Genomic DNA, 22,734 nt, shown 5'->3' on the forward strand with positions numbered 1-22,734 from the left:
TCACTTCACCTCATTCTTTTACCTTGAATCAAGTGGAACCCCCAGATCTTTTTTTTTTCCCCTTATTAGCTGCTTTGCTAGGTCTAATTCTGTTTTCTGATCTTGTACTTGTGATGTTGATTTTTTGGACATAGCTAAGACTTTACAATTATCCTGATTAATTTCATCTTAGAGTTCAGCCCAGTGCCCTCAGCTACCAAGATAATCTTTTATGTAGAATGTTAATGGTTTTCCCCAGCAAATCCAATTCATGGAGAGCAAAGCTAACCAGCCCAAGGTCAAGTGAGTGATTATCCTCCCAGACCCAATCATACTTTGACCTGGAAGGTCTGATTTGCTCTATTTCTGACCTGGATTGGTTCTCCCCTCCTTGGGCAGCTTGATGGAGCACCACCCCTTCTCCCAGACCTCCCCATGCCAGGCTTGGTAGAGAGCACAGATCAGCTTACACCCACTACTGTAGGCCAGAACTTCTGAGCCCAAGCAATCTGGAAGCCTTAGCATCCTTGGTAGCAGGGATTTAGGCTTGCACTGCTAACCCAGCTGAAAGAGTCACACAGGCAAGTCAAGAAATTATTACGTATTCTGATTTCAATAGAGAGAATTCTAGCCCATGAGTGGATAATTTAAAATCCGCCATCGAATGGAATAGCATTTGTAAAACATGGCACAGTGAAAAGTATGCAGTAGGTGCTTAATAAATGCTTATTCCCTTCCTCTTCCCCCCTCCTATATCAGGACTCTACCCTGCCAGGCTTGGGACTTGTCTCCTAAGCTTTTTGGTGCTTCCTTGTTCTTATCCGGATGGTCTCCAGCTTAATTTTTTTTTTTTGCATTTATTTCAACTTTAATTGACAAGATATACATGAAGACAGGGCAAACCTTTTAGGAAAAAAAAAAGTAAATTTTTCATATGGGGGTTTTAATACTTAACATTTTGGTTACTTTGCCCATATGTGCATAAACACACATATGGTACTTGATCGATCTGTCTATGCCCATTCCAGTCCATCAGAGTCTTTTGATGACACTTTTTAAGAAGAGTTTAGCCAATTTTTGTAAACAATTTTATAGACTCTATAAAATCATAGTTCAGTACCTTCATTCATCCAGTTTCCCAAGCAGTGTATGTACACTGATACAATATTAACCATAAAGTCCATAATTAAATTTAAACCTTCTAAGCCATACTACTAAAACCCAAGTTTCTTCTTTTAAATATGCTTGTGGGGGCTGCTTCGGTACTTTTCTGCAGATGCTCATAACCACCTTGATGATGCTGGTAAGCTGAAATTCTCCCCAGTAGACTCAACACAAACTCTCTTCAGTAGATGACAAAATTTTTCACTCATCCCAAGTATCTCCATATTGATTTACTTTTCCTTGCTTTTTTGGTGTTCTTTCTTGCACAGACCCGAGTAGGGTGTCACCTTTTTGTGACAAGGTTACTTCATATGTTTCTCTGTTCTTATTCCTTAATTCTTCATATGCAACAACTTTTCTCTTGGGACTTTCTTCCACAGTTGTATCAGGTCCTCGTGCTTTATAATCAGTAATACCAGGAGGAGTTGATTCATTCATGGAAGCACTGAAGGGGATTGGTTCATAAGGAGGAATAGGGGCTTCTTTTGCACTGCTTTCAGATGTGGGAGATGTTCCAAAAGACAAATGCTCAGTTATTTTTGACTCAAATCCTGATTTTTGTGAAAAATATCCAGGTGATGCAATTGACACCCCTGTCCCAGACGCAGAGCTTCTCCAAGAGGAGAATTTTCAAGCCATTTAAACTTTTCTTGGCAGGTTTTCACATAGGAAATTTTTCCAGCAAAGTATCCCATTACACAAGCAAATACAAGTTTAGGGACAGAATCATATTTAGGGTGACTGGAAAGAATTCCTTTAACAATTAATCCCTGAGTAACCAACATACTTGCTGCAGAAAAGGGAACAGATCTGTACCAGAAGCTCTCTCAATTACATTCAGCAAAGACTCTTCTTTCCTCTTCTGTCAGAATGTAATCCATTCCTATGTTAGGTATTGGTGGTGAGACTTCTGTATTCTGCTTTGTCCCAAAATTGGTCCTTCCACTCATCTTCCCTTCTGGCGGCGGTGGCAGCAGCAACCTCTCCAGCTTAATTTGATCATAAGATTACTTCTGTTTCTCCCTCCATTAATCCTCACCTCCCTGTCTCCACAGGGTTCTTCCCACTCTGGTTCCTGGATTTCCTTCTGAACAGAGTGCTTCTCCTCCCCCTGCCTCCATCCCGTTCCTTTTGTCAAGGCTCTCCCTACCCAGAGCCAGCTTCCAGTCAGGGGTTTCACTCCATCACCTCTCAGTGATGCCTATCAGACCAAATCTGTGTCCTTGGATTAGAATCCCCAAGTTCTTTGCTTCCTGGTTCTTTAAACATCAAACATCTATATTCAGAGAAATGAAACCAGTAATTTTATTATTGAGCTTTTTTTTTTGAAAACTTAGGAGTTTCCAAGAGTCAGGTATTTCTATTCCTTTTTCTTTCTTGTAGCTTCTTTCTAGGGAACATATCTTGCTGGGTGCGCATAGGTGGTCTTCTCTTTCCCCTTACCTCTTGTCAGATAGATGACTCCAGGGGAATCCATTCACTCCCTGTCTGTCATGCCCACATCTTCAGATATGGTTCATGGGTCCAGAATCAGTTCCCACACCCCACTTTCTTCCCCACTAATCACTTCCCCAAATTCAGCATTCTTTTTATAGTCTGGATCCCAGAGATCTTCAGTTGCTTGTCCAAGACTTCACAGTCTGTGACAATACCTTCTAGTTCTCTGGCGGTAAGGGTCATTTGTATTCACAAGAATCAACAGGAGCATGTGGATACCACCTGTTTGGATGAATCTTGAAGGCTGCCCTGGGCTGTCTTGGATACATGCCTCAGTCTTCTCTCTTGCTCCTATCAGACCCACAAAACACAGCCTCTGTGCCATTCTCTGCTTCTGTGGCCGTCTCTGCTTGGTCTGATGTCAGCCCCTCCTGGGCTCCATTTCATGGCTGCTGGGAGGGAAGGTGGCTACTGCTTCCTCAGAGCATTCACTTTTTGCCTTGGCAGGAAGGGCCTCCAGGTCTCTCGTTCCCTTCTTGGTCATCCTCGGCCTTGGTTGTTCTTTTCCTTCCTCCCCTCCTCTTAGAGACCCCCATTTAACTCCCCTTCCTGACTGGTTCAAGTTTTCCCTTCCTCCTCGAAGACCCTTATTTCCTTGCTTTGATATCTCACTTCTGCTCTGGTTTGTTTCCTCAGGAATATTTCACTTTCCCTCATAATGAAGAGTGGGTGGAGTTCTTCCCCCAGCTCCTTCGACTTCTCTTCTAGAAGGGAGACCAGTCAGCCAGTCACTAGGCATTTATTAAGTGTGGCCACTAGCTTGGACACTGGGGAGACAAGTGGAAGCCTGTCCTTCGACAGCTTCCATTCCAACAGAGAAAGACAGTGCAGAGAAGGGTCTCAGGGCAAATCCCTGCAAAACCCTAGGCAAGTAGAGGAAATGTCACTTTCTCCAATCCTACCAAGATTTTCTAAGAACAGCCTCTTAGAGGAGTTTTGTCAAAGCCCCATGGCCAGAGGCCAACCAGACAGGCAAAGCCCACCTTTTGCACAGCTTTAAAGATGTTGGTTGACCCTGTCTTAGGAGTCTGGCAAGCTTATTTCATGTGATGATCCTCTGTCCCTAAATGGAGAAGGAAGCATCTGTCAAGAGGGAAAAGAGAAGCAGCTAGGTGGCTCAGTGGAAAGAGTACCAGCCTTGGAGTCAGGAGGATCTGAGTTCAAATCCAGCCTTAGACACTTAGGAGCTGTGTAACTATGGGCAAGTCACTTACCACTGATTGTCTCAAAAAAAAAAAAAAAAGTAAGAGGAAGAGGGAAAAGCATCCACCCTATATCTGGTCAGGAAACCCACTTGAGTTGGTGTGTGGGTGGGGCAGGGTGGATAAGAGAGGGAGCAAGGTCTGAAAAGTCTGGCTCTTGGAGATCTTATATATGACCTAAATCTCTCTCATTTACAGAAAAGGACGACTTGGAGCTGAGGTTTGTTGGGAGTGGCAGTAAATGTGCTGGGACCGTGGAGGTCCAGATGCAAGGGTTGGTGGGCACTGTGTGCCAGTCAGCAATGAACATGGAAGCAGCTGCAGTGGTTTGTAGGCAGCTGGGATGTGGGTCTGCTGTCAGCATCTCCCATACAGACATCTTGGAAGAGGTGACAATGCACAGAGGTCTCAACAGCGTCTCTTGCAATGGGGATGAAGCATCTTTTTGGGACTGCAAAAGCTGGTTGTGGGGAACACAACCCTGTGACACTGGATCCAAAATCATCTGTTCAGGTAAGTCTTGGTCCTAGACACAGATGTGATTATGATGTGTCCTGTATCCAGCGGCAAGGTGATCCACTGCCTGCCTGTAGGACCCAGAAGGTGGAGGCTTATGACCCTCATCAGCTCTGGCGTCACCTAGGATAGTGACCAGTCCCCAAACCAACCACACTTCTTTGGAGTACTGGAGCTGGTTCTCCAGACCCCATTCCACAGTCACCAGAGACAACACAACCCCAAGCCTTATATCTCAAACATTTAGATGCTTGAGGATTTGTTGTGAGGGTCCCAGAAAAGGCTATGGAAGTTAAGGCTTTTGTTCATTTTTCTCCAGTTAGCCTCCAGGGAGTCTGAGCATTCTTGGGGTGGCAGAGACCCTCGGCTAGGGGCAGAAACTTCCTGGCCCTTCCTGAGATTCCAGTCCATACACTGCCCTGAAGGCCTGCCAAACTCCCTCATTGCCAGGACACCGGGCCTGACACAGATAAAGGGATTGGGGAGCCATGGGGGCTTCCATTTCAACTCTAGGAATCCATTACCCATGAAAGCCTAGGGCTTGGAGCTCCACCCCCACCTGATACTTGGAAGGAGAAGCTTCTGTTGCTGCTACTCACTGGGACATGATAGAGTAGGAGACACACACTTAGGTTTGGTTTCATGGCTCGCAGGATCCAGAGGAAGTTCAATCAGGAAGAACCTGACAGATTCAGCCTTGCCTTCTTTGGCCTCCTTGCCCTTGTCTTGCCCCATTTCCAGGCACCCAGAGAAAGAGATACCTCTCCCACCCAGCCACCATGGAACACAGGGAACCATGTCTGTGGACAGACTCATAGAGTGGGCACCCAGGATGGAGCATGAACTTCACATGCTCACGTCCACCTCCACCCCACAGTTACAGAGACACAGACAATCTCAGTCAGTGATGGGAGGCGTTCCAACCACCGAGTTCACTTCTGGGGATGGCAAAGTCCATGCACTCCCCAGTCACTCCCTTGCTTTTGTGACATGGTACACTGGCCACCAGAGATCAGTCCTCTGCTAGGCTGAGTTAATGACCAGCTTCAGCTAGGCTAACTCACACCAATTGCTTTTCAGGGCTGGCTCCAACTGCCCTTCAGGGTCCTAGGGGATAATCCTGAAGGGGTATTTCTCTAATGCTTCAGCCTGAACCACCGTTCTGGTATGGTTTTCCCCATATAAATGACCATTTACAGTAATTATCTCTCCCATTCTGTTGACTGACTCAGTGATTCACCTCTTTGGATAATTTAGCCAGTTAATTTCAATTAATTTTTCCAAAAGGATACTTTCTAAGGGAGTTTATAAAGAGCTATCACCACCACCCCCCCCAAGTATCAGAGACACAGTCTTCCCTCCATTACATCTTTTTGGATCATAGTTAAATCAGTCACCACCTGGTAGTCGCCCCATGCAGATCACTTCCAAAGGTGCAGCTGCCACTAGATGAGTCTCTCCTTGGCTCACATAGAGTATACCCACTGTTGGGTGGGAGTTGGTACTGCTGCTGGCAAACTCTGGCGAGGACTCCCCACGATCTCCCAACTGTCCCCTCCCCTGCACCTGGCCCCTGCCATCATTTTGTTTTATTCAGTAAAAATTTATTTTTCTTTCTCTCCTACATTCATTCTGCTACTGGAAACACACACACATACATCAACAACAACACCATAATAAGTACTCCTAGTCAAACAAAATACATCGCTATATCAGCCTTATCAAAAATAACTCTCTCTATATATATACAACTTGGTTCTATCCCCTCTCTGTCAGGAGGTGGGCAGTATGTTTCATGATTGGTCCTCTGGAATCAGTGGATCATCATGTCAGTCAGAATTCTTAAGTTCAAAGTTGCATGTGTTGACAATGTTGCATCCTTGTACAGATGCGGCAGGGTTCTACTCTACTCTGCATTAGTTCATACAAGTCTTCTCAGGTTTCTCCAAAACTATCCCCTGCATCACTTCCTAAAATGTAATCACATGCCATTAAATTCATGTAACATAGTTTATTTGACCATTGCCCAGCTGAAATATGTACACAATGCTTATATATGTATAGACACACGTACATATACACATATGTGTACACACACATGGCATATGTAGCCAGCCTGGTGAAGTCCACCCCTCAAAATACAGAGGAATCCAAACTGGGTTGAAAGCAGAAAAGTTTTATTAGGAGGAAAATCAGACACTAGTGCTGAGGCCCCCGACCCCATACAAGGTACACAGGAGTCCATAATCCAGGAGAGACAGGGATGATTTATGCTTGAAAACCACAAAGGAGAGGGTCAAGGAGGAGCTGTGAAAAAGAATGGACAATCTTTCCCAGGAGCAGGTGAACATAGAAGTAGGATGTTTTGCTGGAACTGTTGAATGCAAGGTTGGTTTGGGGGGCGGGGAGGGACACAGTTCAGCAAGGTCAGTCAATGAACACCAGCAAAGGCATCTGGGAGTGAGCAAGACTTTGGCTCATCATAGGCTCCTTGATTGATTCCTTTCTGCAAACAGGCCAACTCTGTGTGCAGGGCAGAGAACAGACATCTCAGGGACACTTCTACAATCTATATTGGAAATGAGACCCGTATCAGAGAAACTTGCTTATCAGTTGTTTTTAGTTTTGTCTGACTCTTTGTGACCCCATTTGGGATTTTCTTGGCAAAGATACTGGAGTGCCTTCTCCATTGTCTTCTCCAGATCATCCAATAGATGAGGAAACTGAGGCACACAGAGTTAAATGACTTGCCTGGGGTCACACAGCTAATAAGTGTCTGAATCCAGTGTTTGAACCCAGAAAGATGAGTCTTCACGACTCCAGCCTTAATATTCTATCCACTGCATCACCTAGCATTACAAAGATTCCCCCCTCCCCACTTAACTTTTTTCCTTCTAATTTTAGCTACATTGATTTTGCTTGTGGAAAAACCTTATAATTGCCTATAATAAAACTGTGATTTTTATCTTCTGTGATCCTTTCTATCTCTTGTTTGGTCATGAACTCTTCTCTCAATAGATCCAAAAGGCAAGCTGGGCCCACAATTCATTCTTTCCCAAAGGGGTAGCTTGCATGGTCTGACCAGGAGTAGAAGCGATGGGGGAGGAAAATGAGAACCACTTACCTATATCAGATTGCTTACAGGCTTAAGGAGAGGGGAGGGGAGGGAGGGAGAGAATTCGGAACTCCAAACTTAACAGAGAATGTTAAAAATGGTTTTTACATGCAACTGGGGAAAAATAAAATATTCCAAGCAAGATATTGGGGACCTGGCCAAAGTCACATAATGTCTCCAGTGGAGTGGTCCGTCTTGCATCCTTACCCACTCTGAACGGAGACTCTTTGTTCCCTAGAGCATATGAAGCCAAAGCTGGTCGGAGGGCACTTTCCCTGCTCAGGAAGAGTACTGGTGAAACACAAGGACACGTGGGTCTCCATCTGTGCACATGACTTCCCTCTCCCCACAGCCAAAGTGCTGTGCAGCCAGCTTCAGTGTGGTTCTCTTGTCTCTGTCATGGAGGGAATTCATTTCGGAGAAATAAACAGCCAGATCCTGGACGAAGAGCTGAGGTGTAGAGGCAACGAGTCCCATCTGTCTCTGTGTCCCAGGGTCCTTCTCCCAGAGGGCAACTGTGGTGATGGCAGGGACATCGGAGTCATCTGCTCCCGTGAGAATCAGAGAATTCATGACCTCTCCCTCCACCCACCTCACCCCCCCCCCCCCCCCCCCCCCACCTTCCCCAACCTTTCTACTTAGTCCTTGGAGGAGGCATTGGCCCAGGTGCTGACATCTGGGACAGCTGCTCACATCCTCCTGTTATCTGCTTTACCTTGTCTTGTGATTCTATGCCAGCTTGCCTTGGCTCGTTGTCCCCACTGTTCCCTCACTGGGATGTCCCTTTCTAGGGCTCTCCTTCCCCAGACCTTTTGGAAATGAGGTCTTTATTCTCTAAGGGACCAACAGCCCCCTTGACCCAGTACAATCGTACATATGCTTAGACCTCCCTCTGAACTACTGGCTCAGCTTCATTCAACCAAACTTGACTCTGGGCTCTACTCCAAGCCACTGTCTCCTTTTCAGGGTACATGGACTCCCGGCTGGTTGATGGAAGCTCTAGTTGTGAAGGCCGAGTGGAAATTCAGATCCAAGAAAGCTGGGGAGCCCTGTGTGACTCTTCCTGGGATTTGGCTAATGCCAATGTTCTTTGCAATCAGCTCAACTGTGGAGTTGCTCTCTCAATTCCCAAAGGAGCCCATCTGGGGGAAGGAAGAGGCCAGATCTGGGGTCATATGTTTCACTGCTCAGGAATGGAGCCCCACTTGGGGGACTGTCCTGTGACTGCTCTTGGGGCTCCTGCATGTACCCGTGAAAACACTGCCTCAGTGATATGTTCAGGTAACAAAAGGGAATCAACTGGGGTGCCATAATTCAGGGACAGAGGACTCCCCTTTAGAAGAAAAAATGAAGGGGTGACCTTGGCCTGAACCTTAGGGAATCACAGGTGAGGGAAGTGGAGGTCAGGTAGTCACTTCCAGGAGAAGGGGGCTTTCCCTGTGGCAGGAAACAATTCAGATGAGCCATAAGGAACAAGGACACTCTTGCTTGGGCCAGATAACACCCTCTCTTTCAGGGACCTGACCAGCCATTCCATTCAACCCTCTCCCTCCCTCCCAACTGGCTAACCTGTTCACCCTCCGCATGTATGTCAACCAGAGGGCTGAGCAGATACATGTTTGTAGGAAACCAAACTGACACATGGGTCCCATGCAGTGACTCCCTGCACAGCCCAGCTGGGGCCACGCTGCGCACGAGGAATTCTACCACATGCTCAGGTAAGAACTGGGGCAACTTCTCAGAGCCAGTGGGTGTGAGGCCCTAAGAGTCACCACTGAGTGTCACTGAGCATCTCTCCCTGCAGAGATCCGTGAGATCCGCCTCATGAATGGAGGAGACCGATGCGAGGGCAGAGTGGAGGTCTACCACGAAGGCCTGTGGGGCACCATCTGTGATGACTCCTGGGACCTGAGTGATGCCCATGTGGTATGCCAACAACTGGGCTGTGGAGCTGCCTTGAATGCCACTGTCTCAGCCCACTTTGGACAAGGATCAGGGCCCATATGGCTCGATGACTTGAGGTGCTCTGGGGATGAATCCCAGGTGTGGCAATGTCCTTTTCGAGGCTGGGGTCGTCACAACTGTCGCCATAAGGAAGATGCAGGAGTTATCTGCTCAGGTCTGTCAATGAGAGGAGAAAGGGCAGAGGGAGGAAGATAAGGACTCATTGTAGAAGGAGAAGCCCCATATTAACCCTGACCTTGAGGGGCGTTCCTGGGACCCTCGCCTAGGCTGCAGCCCCTCAGCCCTGAAGTCATAGGCAAAGTCTGACTGACAGTAGTTGGATTGGATGAGGGTGGGGCGGGGCCAATCCTAACACAAAGAGTGGCTGGAAAGTTTACCTTCCTGCCCACAGGTCAAGAATAGAGGTTCTGTTTTTTTTTTAGAATACTTTATTTTTCTTCCTATGACATGTTAAAACAATTTTTAACACATTCCTTTTTAAATTTTGAGTTCCAAATTCTGTCTATTCCCCCCTTCCCTTGCCTCCCAGCTCCCTAAGATGGTAAACCATCTGAGATAAGTTATATATGTGCATATGAATATCAGTGAAAGAGTGGTTGATGGCAATGATTTAGGATCCATGTTTGATGAGATGTGATGGGTGACTAGACAAGGGGATGTGTGGGATTCAAGAACAAAACATGCTATAGAGTAGCTCTGATTCACCAATGTCGAGGAGCCAGTGCAGGGGCATAAACTGCCTGAGAGGTGGAGGACATGAGGGTCCCAGGGGAGGATGAAGAACAGGGTTAAGCATCTGAAGGCACTGGAAAAGCTGGGATGAACACAACTTGTGGTCAGATAAAGGAATTCCAGAGTTCATGGACTTGGATCCAGGCTGGGGCCATCTCTGGATGTAGCCGAGAAAACAGGGGGACTGGGGAGACCTGGAATGGCTCTTAGAAGGAGCCTCAGTTTGCAGGTGGAAATGTCCTTGAATGAAGGCAGAGCTGGGCAGGAGAGAGGTCATTTTTTTGTTTTCTAGTTTCTTTCTCTGTCGCTCTCCAAGTCCTGCCCCAGTTCCTTTCCTCCAATGGAGTCTCTGTTCCTGGAGATGTCCAGATCATGACCACAATGCCTTTGCCCACTTTTTTTTTCTTTCTTCAGCTTGTCTCACACAGCCTTCTTCCAATAATGGGCAATGCTCATCTGTCAAACTGGCACCAGGAGTCCTTCAGTGAGGAGAAATGCCCCCTATCATTCCTAGCCACCCTCCCCATCCCCCAACCAGATCCTTAGTATATATTTGTGGGATGACTTTGGATTGAATCTAGAGATAAATCTGTAATGAGAACAACTCTGGGTCACCCTTGGCTTAACTCTCCCTGAATCTTTCTTTCTTCATTTGGAAAAAGGCCTTGAATTTGATGATTTCATAGAACCCAAATAGCCATCATTAAAAAAAAAAAGAATCCCCACTGTTTAATACGGAACCAAAGAAAGTACCAACCAACCCCTACCCCCAGACAAGGGAAAAACCAAAGGACCCAAACTAGTCATTGTAAAGGACTATACTTGAAAATGTCCAGACCAGTTACTGATCATTTTTAAAAAAGAAATAAAATCTTCATGTACTACTTTAATAAGGCTACTGGTAGTAAAGCATTGCAATGTAGTTCACATGAATTCTATGCTGTCTTTATATGTAATCATTTTATATAATATAAATATAAATATAATATAATAATATAATAAATATAATAAAATATAATATATAATAAAATGTGATTTTCCAAGCAGGTTGAGCAGGTTAAGTAGGTGAGGTGACCAGGTCTTTCCAAAATATAATCATTCTCATGCCCATGAAAAAGGGGAAGTTCCTTGGAAGATGCCTGCATCAGGTCATTGTAAGGTCAAGGATGTGGAAGTTGGCTGAGCCAACTATGGAAGTCATCCGCCATGCTGAAAACCCCAATTCCTTCATGAGGCATCATGAGCCAACTGGAACATGCAGAACCAACTGGAACAGAAGGAGGGAATCTCACCCAAGATGTGATTCAGGAAACCTCTCACCACTAATGCTTTTTCGCTCTAGGTGTCCTAGCTCTGAGGCTACACAGTGATGCCAGCACTCAGGACTGTGCCGGACGCTTGGAGGTCTTTTACAATGGGAGCTGGGGAAGTGTTGGCAGAAATAAAATGACCACAGTCACCTCGGGGCTGGTGTGCCATCAGTTGGGCTGTGGGGATAATGGGACCATGCGAGATGCCCCTTCCCACAAGGCAAGTGCCAACTTTGGCTGGGTTAATGACATTCAGTGCCCTGATGGGCCTGCCTCCCTCTGGCAATGTCCATCTGCTTCATGGGGGAAGAGATACCTGAGCCCAGCTGAAGAAGTCTGGATCACCTGTACAGGTAAGTGTCCTTGTCACCAGGTTATTAGGTCTGGGAGCAGATTCATTCTATCCACTTTTCGGTTTGGTCAGGTTAACTTATCTTTGGGAACATCCCAAGGGCAGATAACTAGGCATACTCTCTCTTAATCAGACACAGAATATTTGAATTGGCAAAGTCATTGCTCTTCTTTAAAATGAGAATTTCTGGTTTAATGATATTATAGTAATGCAAGGCAACTCCAATTTTCTATCATCCAGCAAGTCAGTCAATAAAATTTTATTAAGATAATTAAATTTACTGTCAAAAATGATTAATTATTAACTCCTGTGGGTCAGGCACTTTGCTAAGTACTGGGGATCCAAGTGTTTAGAAGAACAAACAGTCCCTGCTTTCAAGGAGCTCATAGTCTTAAGGGAGAAATTTGTAGACAACTACAAGCAAGATATAGGCAGGAGGGAAGGCACTTAGCACAGGGGGTGGGGAGTGAAGGAAAAGGTGAGATTTTAGGTGGACTTGAAGAGCAACAGGGATGGTAGGAGTCAGTCAGGAACAGGGAGGGCATTCCAGGCATGGGGCACAACCAGAGAAAATATGGGAAGTTGAAGTGTCTTCTTCAAGGACCAGCCACGAGACCAGTGTCACTGGGTCAGAGCACAGATTGGGGAGGGAGGCAGGAGAAGACTGGAAAGGGAGGAGGGGGCTGGGTTATGAAGGGCTTTGAAGACCAGGCAAAGCATTTGATCTTGGAGATGATAGGAAGTTTATAAGTTTATGAATAGGAGGTGACATGGTCAGACCTGTCCCCTTTAGGAAAACCACTTTGGTGGCTGAGTGGAGGATGGAGTGAAGAGGGGAGACACTTTAAGTTGGCAGATCCCTCCATCCCCCAAACAGCTATTGCAGTAGTTCACATGGGAGGTGATGAGGGTCTGAGCTATGGTAGGGGCAGCATTAGAGGACAGAAGGGAGGCTGGTATTTGAAAGTGGTTACAATGATGAAATAAAGAAGCCTTGGCAACAGATTGGACATAGGGGGTGAGAGAGAGTGAGCAGTCCAGGATGACTGGTGGTGAATAAGAGGGGTTGGGAGGGGATGGTTTGGGGGAAAGAGAATAAGTTCAGTTTCTGATATGTTGAATCTAAAATGTCTAGAGCAAGTGGTATCAAAACCAAATAGAAACAGATTTGGGTTGCCCTAGATCAACTTGGAAAATCCCCAAGTCACATTATGTTGTATTTTTATTTCTTTTGTTAAACAATTCCCAATGTTATTTTAATCTGGTGACCCTCTATGGTCTAGAGGACATTCAGTTTAAGATGTTTAGTAGCCAAACAGAGATTTGAGATGGAAACCACGAAAGACATTCAGTCCAGATTAAGTTGATCTGGGAGTCCTCAGCATAGAGATGGTAACTGAATCCAGGGGAGGCAAAATAGGATCGAAGGAGAAAGAGTCCAGAACAGAACATGGAATGACACTAACTGTTGGTGGGCATGACTGGGAGGAAGATCCCCAAAGAAGATGGAGGAGAATGAGGAGAGAGTGGTTGTGGAAGCCAAGAGAGGAGAGGATCTTGAAGAAATAGTCAAGGAGGGCAAGGTCAGGAGATGTGGCCATCAGGAGACCACTGGAGAGAGTAGTTTCACTGGAGTCATGAGACTGGGAGCCAGAGTTTGGAATAGGAGAGGAAGGAGAGGGGAAATATAGGACCACAGTGAGATGGACAGATAGGTTTTTAGGGATGGAGGTGACACAGGAAGTCTGTGGGCAACAGCATGCAGACAGCCTACAGATTGGTGAGAAGGCTGCATGCTGGAGAAGACAGAAAGAAGTGGAATCCCTCGCACAGGGATCCTCTTCATATGAGACAGGTATGGAGGAGAGAGTGGCAGAAGACATGTGGGTGCTGGGAGATGAGGAGGAATCACTGTAGTTTGACCTCTTAGAGACTGGCCCCAGGGAAATATGAGGCCAGGTTCTCAGCTGAAAGGGTAGGAACAGAGAGAGTCATGGGAACTTTGAGGAGAAATGAGGTTTGGGAGAGCTATTGTGGAGAGTGGGAGAGGGAGGTCATTAGGAGATTCTAAGCAGATGACCCAGCAGCAGTGAGGACCCATTTGAGATCGTGTCACATGAAACTTGTAGTGAACCCAATCAGCACAGTTTTGTGATTTTCCCTGGCTTCACCGTGCAGCCCCTGAGGAGGAACAAAAGTAGACAAGTAGGTTGTGGAAATGACAAGACCAAGGCCTTCACTAGGATAAAGAAGTGAGGGTCTGAAGAGAAGGGGCCAGCGTAGCATTGAATAGTCATCAGCTACTACACAGACAGGAGCTGAGGGCCAGGAAGTCCTTTCTCTAATGTCTCTGGTCCCCATCAGAGCAGGGACTCTGATCAGGTCATTAGAGATCTGTGGACAGCTCTAAAATGTTTGGCTCCCACATTCCTCCACTCCAGCGGCCCTGGGATCTCTTTCTCAATGCAGATGGCCACTGCATCCATGTGACTCTTGTTAATATGTCCTTACCCAGTGGCCTGGGCCTTCTCTTAAATTTTCAAGCCCTAATGGAACACACTAGTCCTTTGATGGTTTGACCATCACATGACCAGCTCATATTCATTTTGTTTTTTTCTTAGTCAAATAAGTTTATTTTTGAAAATGTACATAAAATTGTTGAACCATTTCAGCATCTTCAGCAACTGGAGCATCTCCACTCTTGACGCTCCTGGCATATGTAACTTGTGCTCTGTTTGATCAGACCTTTACTGAGCAAGTCCTGGAGGGCTGCTCAGACTAGAGAACCGCGGACCTCCAGTTCCTCCAACTACTGTAGGGGTGATAAGTTTACAGTTAGGGGCATCTTTGCATAGTTTGTCACGTGTTGCTCTGTCAAATAGAACCGGATTGTTGAGCTTGTTGGACTTTTCCCTTGGATCACCTCTTCTTCTCAGCTTTGCCCCAGAATTTGTTCATGGGATCTTTGTCCTTCTTGGCAGACTTGTGGCATCTCTCTTCTTCTCATCATCCTTGGGTGATGTGGTGGTTTCAGGAGCTGTTCATATTCATTTTCAACCACAATTTCCCCCCTGATATCAGGTCCTGTTTTTTCTTTGTAATTTCTTATTGGTGAAGAGATATGGCCAATTCATACCCAAACTGTATCCCTTTCCTCTCCCATTGATGTCTTTGTGATTCTCATGTTTAATGCTTTAGAGACAGGAGTTTCCAAGGCCTTGTAGTAACACTGATTGAGTATTGGTAGGACAAAAATCTTCATTTTGGGGAGATTTCTGGGGACAGCAAAGGGGTTGTGCATCTTCTAAGGACAATCCAATCACCTCTTCTCATCTTGGCTTATTCTGATCTCCATCCATCATTCATGGGCTCTGTCCAGGGCAGAGCTGTATTGAGGATGAAGTCCTACAGGCTATGATCTCAAGTGGCCAACATTAGCCTAGAAAGTTGCCACTCTTCATGTAATGATTTCAGACTCCTCTAGACTTCCAGAGGAGAGGAAAAGAAGTAGGCATATATTGAGCATCTAATATGTGCCAGGCCCTGGACTGTCACCTACCCAAATAATTGGTCCACTAAAATTCAAACGGATAAAAGACAGCACTTAATATGAAGTCATTATGCTTCTGAAGAAGAAATAAATGTGAATTTCAATGACATTTTCAAATATTGCTGAATAAAGGAACTTGCAATGCTAGGGTCAACACACAAAATGGACCCATGGCTAACAGCCGCAGGAGAAGAAACAAAGACATCCCCTTCCTTCTTCTCTCTGGGCAGACTCCTTACTTGTTGACCATTTTGCATCAGTGACCACAAATGACTTTTAAAAAGATTCCTCATCTGTGCTCTAGAATCAAGTATGGGAGGCTTTGATACCTCTGATTAGCTCTTGCTTCTCTTCTTCTTTTTCTCCATCTACTGAGGAGCTCTGAGGTTCTTGAGCTCTGAGAAGCTTCAGCTTCACGACTGACCCTTCCATTGATTGTCCAGGATCAGCTTATTCCCAGAATCAGGGTATGAGTGCTGATTCTTGGCATGGACCTTTCCTGGAAATCTTCACCTGTGGTTTCAGGGAGCTTGGGGTGCTCTGGAGTAAGAGAAGAGTAATTGGGCCATAAAGATCTTGGGTCAAGAGAGGACCAAAACTAGGCACTGTACCCTTTTATCTTGATTTGGTATAGGGGATTGGAGAAGGAGAAATCTCTTGGAGGATTCAGAGATCTCTCCCCCTCCCCCCATGGGCATGAGGCCACTGCGCTGAACTTCTCCCTGGCACAATAACGGAACCCACCTTCTTTCTTGACTTAGGGGATACTTCATCTGCCTATTCTCCATCATCTTGGGCCCAAAGCCCTGATGCTCAGGATGTTTCTCTCCTCCTAGTGAGGTGCCCACATTTCAAAGGTCTTTGGCATGCTTTCCCCCCTCCTGTCCTTATTTCAGCTCAGAGGAAATGCAGGATGCTCAAATTTAGAGTATCCACCCCAAATGTTCACATAGACTCTTTGTGCCCACCTGTGGCAGAGCATTCCAAGTTTGTACTGGTCTCATCAGCCACAGTTGGACACACTGAAACTTGATTCCAGCACAGTGATGCCATTATGGTCCTCTTTGAAAATGAAGGACAACAACCAACCAACCATTTATGTTATTTAACCAGATTCCATATGTTGGAAGATACTTTTGGTCCCACCCTTGACACTGGGAAATCTGAGAACCAAGACTTTCTTACTATTCCCCAGGCTTCTCTTCACCCACACCCTCCAACCCTCCCCCCAAACTCTTCACAGTGTTAGCAGTCCTCTTTGAAACTTTTCAGCAGTAGAGGAGAGAGCAGTGGAATTCAGCGTCTCCTCTCCCTGCCCCCCACTCCCCTCATGCATCAGCCTCCAGAATGAAAAGCCTGATGAGGCTTGGTGGGATGGATCAGAGTGGGTTCTTTGGTTAGGCACCTATGTTTACCTATGTTTAAAGAATGAGAATCCGCAATAGTAGACATGTTGAGGGCAGAGACTGCGGCTGTTTTCCCTTCCTGCATAGCCTGATATTCCTGTGTATCTTCTTGAGCCCTTTTGCCCTAGGATGAAGAAGGGTTATTTTTGCATTTTCAGATAAGATCCGACTCCAAGGAGGAGAGTCCCAGTGCTCAGGGCGTGTGGAGGTCTGGCACCAAGGCTCCTGGGGCACAGTGTGTGATGACTCCTGGGACCTGGCTGATGCACAGGTGGTATGCCAGCAGCTGGGCTGTGGCTCAGCTCTAGATGCCCCATCAGATGCTGCCTTTGGTCAAGGGATTGGGCCTGTCTTGCTGAGTAACGTTCGTTGCCAGGGAAATGAGTCATCTCTGTGGGACTGTCCTGCTGATCCTTGGGGGCAGGTAGAGTGTGGGCACAAGGAAGACGCTAGTGTGAAGTGCTTAGGTGAGTATCTACAAGTTGGGTTGAGACTGGGAACAATGACCCTGGCTGGGGAATGAGGCTGCGACATGGCAGCAGGGTCATGGAGAGGGGAAGAGGTGAAAACAATGAAGGGGTCCTTCAGCCACATTGCTAAGATCTCCATTGGTCTCTGAAGACGCTGCCTTTGCCAATATTCTCTTTAGACCTCTCGGTCCTGTGGGAGGAGACCAGGGGACTTAGGAAGTCTTAGGGACTCTTGTACTGACCCTGGGGGCCCAGACAGGAACCAGGCTACCCCTGACCCTCCAACCCAGACTGCAGTTTTCCTCTCCTTCTTCCTGCAGGTGTTTCCAAGGCGCCTGAATATTCTGCAGGTACATCTTTGTCCACCCAGTCACTGTAATGAGAGTCAGGATGGGAGGTGCTGATAATGCCTCTAGCCAGTCCTGGAGGAGCAGGTTCCACAATGCTCATTGTCCTTGGTCAGGTCTCAGTCCTGCTGGCTCCCAACAGATGCAGGGATGTTTCTCAGTCAGATGTCCACCTGGAAGGGGCTCCCAGACTTGTTTCTCCTCCTTTGAGCAGCTGCATTGACTAGTAGTGGGGCATGAGAACCATCTCTGGTGTGGGTCTCTGGTTTCAGTCAGACTGGGGACCCAAGGCCTTGGTGACAGCTGGAATCTATGCCTCAGGAGAGGAAGAAGATTCATTATGGGAATGCTTCTTCTTAGGAGTCCAGGAGCCTTTGGATTTTTGTTTTCCTGGAGCCTGGGACCTGGCTACTCATCTCTCTCTCTCTTCCTTCTCAGGACACAAGGGCTCTGTGCTTTCCTGGGTCTTCGGAGTCCTCCTGGTGCTCCTGCTTCTCTTTGCTCTCTCCTTTTGGGCTCAGGCTAGAAGACGGAGACAGCAAGTTGGAGGTGGGACTCCCTCCCTCCCTTCCTCCCCACCCTTTGCCCCACAGGAAGGGCAGCGAGGTCTCTGGGAGTCAGGAGGATGCTTAGGTCAGGAATAATGGCCCTCCAAAGTGAGGTGCACTGATGGACAGGGTGGGGATGACAAGAGGATGCATCAGCCTTTCTAGGGGTTACTTGAGCTGGAAACAAGGAAGACGGTAGAGCTAGGGACTAGGTATCAGCTTCTGTGTAAGGGCCAGGAATGGTTGGGAAGCTGAAACTCAGGAGGAGAAGCTGTGCCAAGTTTCCAACATCTTCACATAACACCAGGAATCTTAGACTAATTTTTCTCCTGAATTATTTACTGAGCATGGAGAATTGGAGTAGCGAGAAGAGTGGTTGAGATCTCCAGTTTGAAACAACCTTTCCTTGTTAGAATATAGAACTGGGCTCCAGCCAGGCTATGGGTAGGACAGGTGCTTTGGGAAGGCTCAGGATTCATTTGACCAAAGTGATCTCAGAGCTTAAGAACTACATGGAACCAGGCAGGAAATAAGATCATGGAGATGAGTGTGGATGTGAGACAGGGTGGGAGCAGTTCTGAGGCTCAGAGTCCAGCAAGAAGATGAAGGGGTCAACTACCATAGGGCATTATGAGAGGCCAGACTTGGGGGACCTGTATCTCAAGCCCTGACTCAGAAAGAATCCTCTGTTCTCAGCCTTTTCCAATGGAGGGAACCTGAACCACATGGCCCTGTACCAGAAAACAGATTTCAAATGGAAGGATGACCAAAACTTGCTCAGCAATGCAGGTCTGTGGGGCTGAGTGGCCTATCTCAGAAGTGAAGGAATTCCCCTCCCCTCCAAGTGAAAGGACTTCCAAATATCCTCCCTCACATCAGCAAAAAGGGGAGGCGTGAAAGGCATCCTGGCACATCCTGAAAACTCTGGTTTTTGAGGGACACAAAGCCTGGGCATCCTGGATTGAGGGCCAATTTAGAGGTAGGAATGAGGAAGCACCCCCATGTGCCAAGGCCTGTGCTAAACCCTGGGAATACAAATGGAATCAAGAACCATGAGACTGCTCGGGCTCTCCAACGGCTTACATTTAATTGAGGGAGACAGCGCACTTAGAAATGTTCACTCACTGGGGCAGTGGTAGAGAGAGCACCATGGCATGGGGGTGGGCTCATGGAAGAAAGATTCTGCCCCATCTTGATAGGCTCTGGCACCCTGTAGGATTCCCAGGAAGACAGCCTTCAAATTCCTCCTCTGATACCTGGGCCTGGAGTCAGGAAGAGTCATCAGGCATCTACTAGCTATGGAATTCTGTAAAGCGGGGATGATAATGACCCATACCTCCCAGACTTGTAAGGTTAAAATGAGATAATATTCATAACATGTTTGGCAAAACTTAAAGCACTTTATAACAGAGTTATTTTTATCATTAATTTATTATGTGACCCTGGGCAAGTCATTTAACCCCTTCAGGTACCAGACAAAGCTCCTGAGATGATATCCAAAGGTGATATGCCTATGTGTATTGGTAGAAGATCCTTCTACATTAATGAAGTCATAGCTTCTCCTCCTCCACCTAAATCTGGGCCTTAGAATCACTTTGTAGGAGACAATAGGTGGCCAACCCAGTATGGTGAGAAAGGACAACTGGGCCTTTCACTTGGAACGACTCTGTTCCCTCTGCCTGCACTGAAGCTTTCTGCCTCAGGCTCATCACAATAGTTGGACCCATGGCCTGTGCCTTACCAGGGGCATTTCCTCTTTCCTCCCAGTTTATTTATTCTCTCTCTTTCCTTCCCCCACCCCGACTCTACTCACCCACCCACATGCTGAATGCTGGCTCCCTACCAGGGGTCCCTGGAAGGGACCTACCTTTCTAGGCTAGATCTGCACATGACCCATAACCCTAACCCTACCCATTTCCTAGGTGTCAGCAGCTACTAACTCAAGAAATCCAATGGGTAAATCCCAAACACCAGCCCTGCAGCCAATCTAAGGCAGGCCCTTTCTGGAATAGTTTGTGTTCTTTGGGAATTTCCCAGTTGCTAAAGGCTTTAGCCCAGATCTCTAAATGGCTGGAGAATAAAATATGGAGGCTACACATCTGACCCTTTTAATCTCTCCAGAGGTCCCTGATGGATGTGATGATTCACCAGAGAGTAGTTCCAGTATCGTCTCTAGGTCAGAAACTCTTCTTGTTCCTTGGAGAAACAAAAAGGATGTTCAACTCCGGAGGTAGCTCCAGGAAATGGAAAGTCTTTACAGGTGAGCAAATGTGTTTGCCAAACTCTATTCCTAACAGTCGCCCTCTCTAAGGGCACTGAGACCCCACTGGCTTCATTCCAAACACAGACTCCTCAGGAATTCGGAGCCCATACCAGACAGTCTCCTGCCCTGCCCATTCTCTGCATCTCAGATCAGTGGTCTCTGCCACCTCTTACCAAGCCACTCTTGGTTAGGACATTGCCCCGATCTTTCCCTTCTATTGGCCTCTTTCAGGTTTGGACCCACAGCTCTGGCTTCTGTCCTTTGGAGTCAAGCAGAAAAAGGGTCTGTCTGTCTTTTCTTCCACTATCTGACTTTAGATCACTTGATGGCAGCTGCCATTCCTTTGACATCTTTACCAAATCTTTCTCCCATGAAGTATTGCACACAGACCCCCTCAAATTGAGACCCAGAGCCATCGCTATGTGGCAGGAGCTCAGGGTCCCTGAGCAGCCTGGTGGCCACCCTTTGGACCTTTAGCAGCTGCTCTGCTTCCTTTCTGTGTGCTCTCAGAGAGTATGGGTTAAAATTCTCTGTTGTGTCTCCTAGCCCTCCCCCCAAAGCCTGTCCACGGCTCTTCTTCATCCAACTGATCATGTCACACTCCCCTTTGGACTCCCATTCTATTCCCCAGGGGCTGCTTCTTGCCTGCAGCAGGGTGTGTCAGATTCAAAAAGAAATGACTCCCTGAGGGCCATCCAAATAAATGTTGTCTGTCCACCCTGATATCTCTGACTACAGGTTTCTCAGGTTCTCTGACTCCCCTCCCTTTCTGAACATGTCCCCTTCCCTGCTGTGCTGTCCACGTGCCTGCTGCTTTCTTCCTGTGTCTGGCTCTGTGTCTTTGCACAGCTGTACCCTGTGCCTGGAATGCCCCTCCCCCACTCTCCTCTCTTAGAATCTCTGGCTTCAGCGAAGATCCTTTCCTACATCTCACATCATCTTTCAATGCAGCTATGTGTGTATGGGATGCTTGCTGATTTAAATGTCTGTCAGACTGAGTGGCCTCTGAGGGAGATGCTGAGGGAAATATTGTGGTTCAAATGACAGTAGAAGAAACAGTGAGCATACATCCACACTTCTGTGGGAATGTGGCCATGGGACAGAAAAATAGTGTAAGGAACCAAAGGCTTTTAGGCGAGTCCCCATGTGTGTATATGACAGACACTCTTGACCAGAACAGGACTGGGTACTCCAAACTCCAAGGGTGTCAAACCATCACCCCTGTAAAAAAGAGACTCATTTGGGAGGAAAATGGTGGGAGAAGGCAAGCACTGTGTCTGTAAAGTAGGACCTCTAGATGAAGGGGAAGATGAATCTTTTGAAAGATTGAAAGATGAATTTGAGAGTCAACTGAGCCAGCTTGTCCCTGGAACATTGAAAGATGAACTCAGCCCCCAACAAATGGACTGCAAGGAATGTAATAAATCTACTAGTGTTTTATAGCAGGAAACTTTCATGATCTCTGACAGTGGGAAGCAGAAATGGCAGTTGAGAAAACCAAACTGGGAAGTAGGATCAGAGCACTGGTGCACAGAAGGGGTTCATGATGGAGACCACAAATTAGGAAACCACTGGGAAAATTGTTTTTATAAGGTGTTTTGCCCAGGGTAAAATGCCAAATGATTTTTAGAGATGATGACCACACAAAAAGGTTATTGAAAGAACACAAATCGTCACTGACCTGCTTCCTCATCTCTAAAAGACCTTCATGTGAATGCTCTGTATTTTTTTTAAAGTTGTCCTTAATGACCACATAAGGGCCTATCCACCAGGAGCCATCACCACCTGAAAGTAAGGGACTGAGGAACAATATTTCTCTATGGCCAATGTTCTTGATCTGGTGTCTACAAACTTATTCTTTAGAATATTTTGATAATTGTATTTCAATCTAATTGTTTTCCTTTCCAATACTATGCATTTAATTTTGTGCTTCGAAAAGCATTATTGTGAGAAAGAGTCCGTAGACTTCACCAGTCTGCCAAAGGTGTCCTTGTCACAAGAATGGTTAAGACCCTTCTTTTGTGGGGAGGAAGATGTTATTATATAATGCCTGTGGTCTGGACACTCCAGCTCTGTCTCTGATTCCATTGGTGTGATCCTATAATCAGCTAAATCAAAAGTCAAAACATTTCCAATCTAAAGGTTCTTTAGTTCTTTTAATATCTCATTTTTGTTCTAAGGAAAATATCTTCCTGAGCTCCCTCTGGCTGGTCACTCTATGCACATCAGTATTGTTCCTAAATTCACCTGAAGAGAGATCAATGCCTCCAATTCTGACCCTAACCTCTGGTTCTTTTCCCATGGGTGTTTACAGCACC

General features: G+C 46.5%; 1 protein-coding gene and 2 pseudogenes across 2 annotated transcripts in view; 1 reads left to right on the top strand and 2 right to left on the bottom strand.

Moving 5' to 3' along the window:
• Window positions 1–22,734, top strand: part of LOC140517691 (scavenger receptor cysteine-rich type 1 protein M130-like) — a 34,811-nt gene that overhangs the window by 9,799 nt on the left and 2,278 nt on the right. Inside the window, exons 6-16 of one of the 2 annotated variants that reach the window (XM_072629153.1) lie at window positions 4,041–4,355; window positions 7,712–8,026; window positions 8,440–8,754; window positions 9,099–9,191; window positions 9,278–9,592; window positions 11,513–11,833; window positions 16,947–17,255; window positions 17,579–17,608; window positions 18,044–18,154; window positions 18,850–18,942; window positions 19,370–20,267. In XM_072629153.1, the coding sequence (XP_072485254.1) occupies window positions 4,041–4,355; window positions 7,712–8,026; window positions 8,440–8,754; window positions 9,099–9,191; window positions 9,278–9,592; window positions 11,513–11,833; window positions 16,947–17,255; window positions 17,579–17,608; window positions 18,044–18,154; window positions 18,850–18,942; window positions 19,370–19,449 (2,297 nt within the window). In that variant the 3' untranslated portion in view covers window positions 19,450–20,267. The other variant, XM_072629152.1, reaches the window with a different exon arrangement.
• On the bottom strand, window positions 187–2,093 carry LOC140517692 (OCIA domain-containing protein 1 pseudogene; annotated as a pseudogene).
• Window positions 14,464–15,814, bottom strand: LOC140529342 (small ribosomal subunit protein eS25-like; annotated as a pseudogene).

The sequence above is a fragment of the Notamacropus eugenii genome, chromosome 1 (genome assembly GCF_028372415.1).
Source record: "Notamacropus eugenii isolate mMacEug1 chromosome 1, mMacEug1.pri_v2, whole genome shotgun sequence".
Lineage (NCBI taxonomy): Eukaryota > Metazoa > Chordata > Mammalia > Diprotodontia > Macropodidae > Notamacropus > Notamacropus eugenii.